This window comes from Echinops telfairi, unplaced genomic scaffold (genome assembly GCF_000313985.2).
Source record: "Echinops telfairi isolate 266 unplaced genomic scaffold, ASM31398v2 ScPeMD7_23;HRSCAF=83, whole genome shotgun sequence".
In the NCBI taxonomy this organism is placed as follows: Eukaryota; Metazoa; Chordata; class Mammalia; order Afrosoricida; family Tenrecidae; genus Echinops; species Echinops telfairi.
In genome coordinates, this window is record NW_022103920.1 from 63744643 (window position 1) to 63745957 (window position 1315).

Genomic DNA, 1315 nt, shown 5'->3' on the forward strand with positions numbered 1-1315 from the left:
TTTTTTTAAAAACATGTTAATAAAGACCCTGAGATAATCAAAGGAAAGTCAGAGCTGGTAATGGCTGGAAAGGAAATTTCCACAGTATAATAGAAGGAATGAAATGGAATAAAAAAAAACAGTAAGGGAAATCATAAAGAATACGTAAGAAGGCTAAGTAACTCAAAGGGGAGCCACAGACCTTTTAAGTACAGGAATATGAAATATTTAGTTCTATTGCTGGGATGTAAAAACCTACAATAAATTTTCCTATATATACAAATGTCTTTGAGGCTTCCCCCCCTCCCATGGGAATCAAGGAAGCATCGATAGAATTTAGATGAAGATTTTTCTGGATTAGAAACTGGCAGATTACTCAGAACTAACCAGGGAAAACCTTACATCCTCTCCATCCATCACCATGTCAGAATTTCTACAGAGAATGAGCTAACCAAGAGCAATATCAGCATTCCTCATGTTGGCAAGACAATTTTACTAGGTTCCCAAAGAACTGGCGTCCTCAGTAGACATCTGTGTTATATCTAAACAGTACTTTTCTTTGAATGTAGTTATAGCCTGTTGCCAAGCTTTGGCAAACCATGTTGCTTTTTAACCATTATCATCCAACCTGGGGAGGCTAGAACTAAATGCTGCTATTATAACCCTTCCCTCATCTCTTCGGCCTGCTCAGCTGGGGACATGGTAAGTGGGCTATTGTGGCCTGGCCACCAGTGCGATATAGCTGGGCTGTGTTTCCGTGAGTCATGTCCGTGAAGAGCAGGACAGTACAAGCTCCTGAGTAAAACTCCAGCTCTGTCAGGAGAGAGAGGAGGCTTTCTACCCCCGTGAAAGTTAGTCTTGGACACCCACAGGGGCAGTTCTACTCGGTCATATAGGGGCACGCTGAGTTGGCATCAACTCAGGGCCAGTGAGTTTTTTGTTTGTTTGGTTGGTGTTTTTTTTCATTTTCTCATGTATGAAGCTTATTTACAAACATAACCAGTATGCTATTAAAGTCAACAGAGCTCGAGTCAATTTTCAGAGGTTGGAACTCTTCCAGTGCTCTTGTCATCTGCCTCACAGACGAACTTAAGCATCCTTATTTCTTAAGCGGTTGGTGTCTTACTATAAAGAAAGGTGCAGCAAATCCAGACCCAAAGAAGGCGGCCATCAGAACCCGGAACCGCCACTTGTTTTCCACAGAAAATGGCAAATTCTTCCCAGGGCCCTCCTCATTGTGGCTGCTTTGGGCCACAGAGGTGGTGAACCTCCGGAGGCTTTGCCCCCACATGGAGGCTCCGTGAAACTCGCAGAGAGTGACCACAGAAGAAATGGC

General features: G+C 43.4%; 1 protein-coding gene across 1 annotated transcript; it reads right to left on the minus strand.

The window, feature by feature from the left end:
* Positions 1-1078: 1078 nt before the first annotated feature.
* LOC115869232 (cytochrome c oxidase subunit 7C, mitochondrial-like) lies at positions 1079-1270 on the minus strand. The gene has a single exon (XM_045288630.1). The coding sequence runs from the start codon at positions 1268-1270 to the stop codon at positions 1079-1081; it is 192 nt and encodes a 63-aa protein (XP_045144565.1).
* Between the last annotated feature and the right edge of the window lie 45 nt (positions 1271-1315).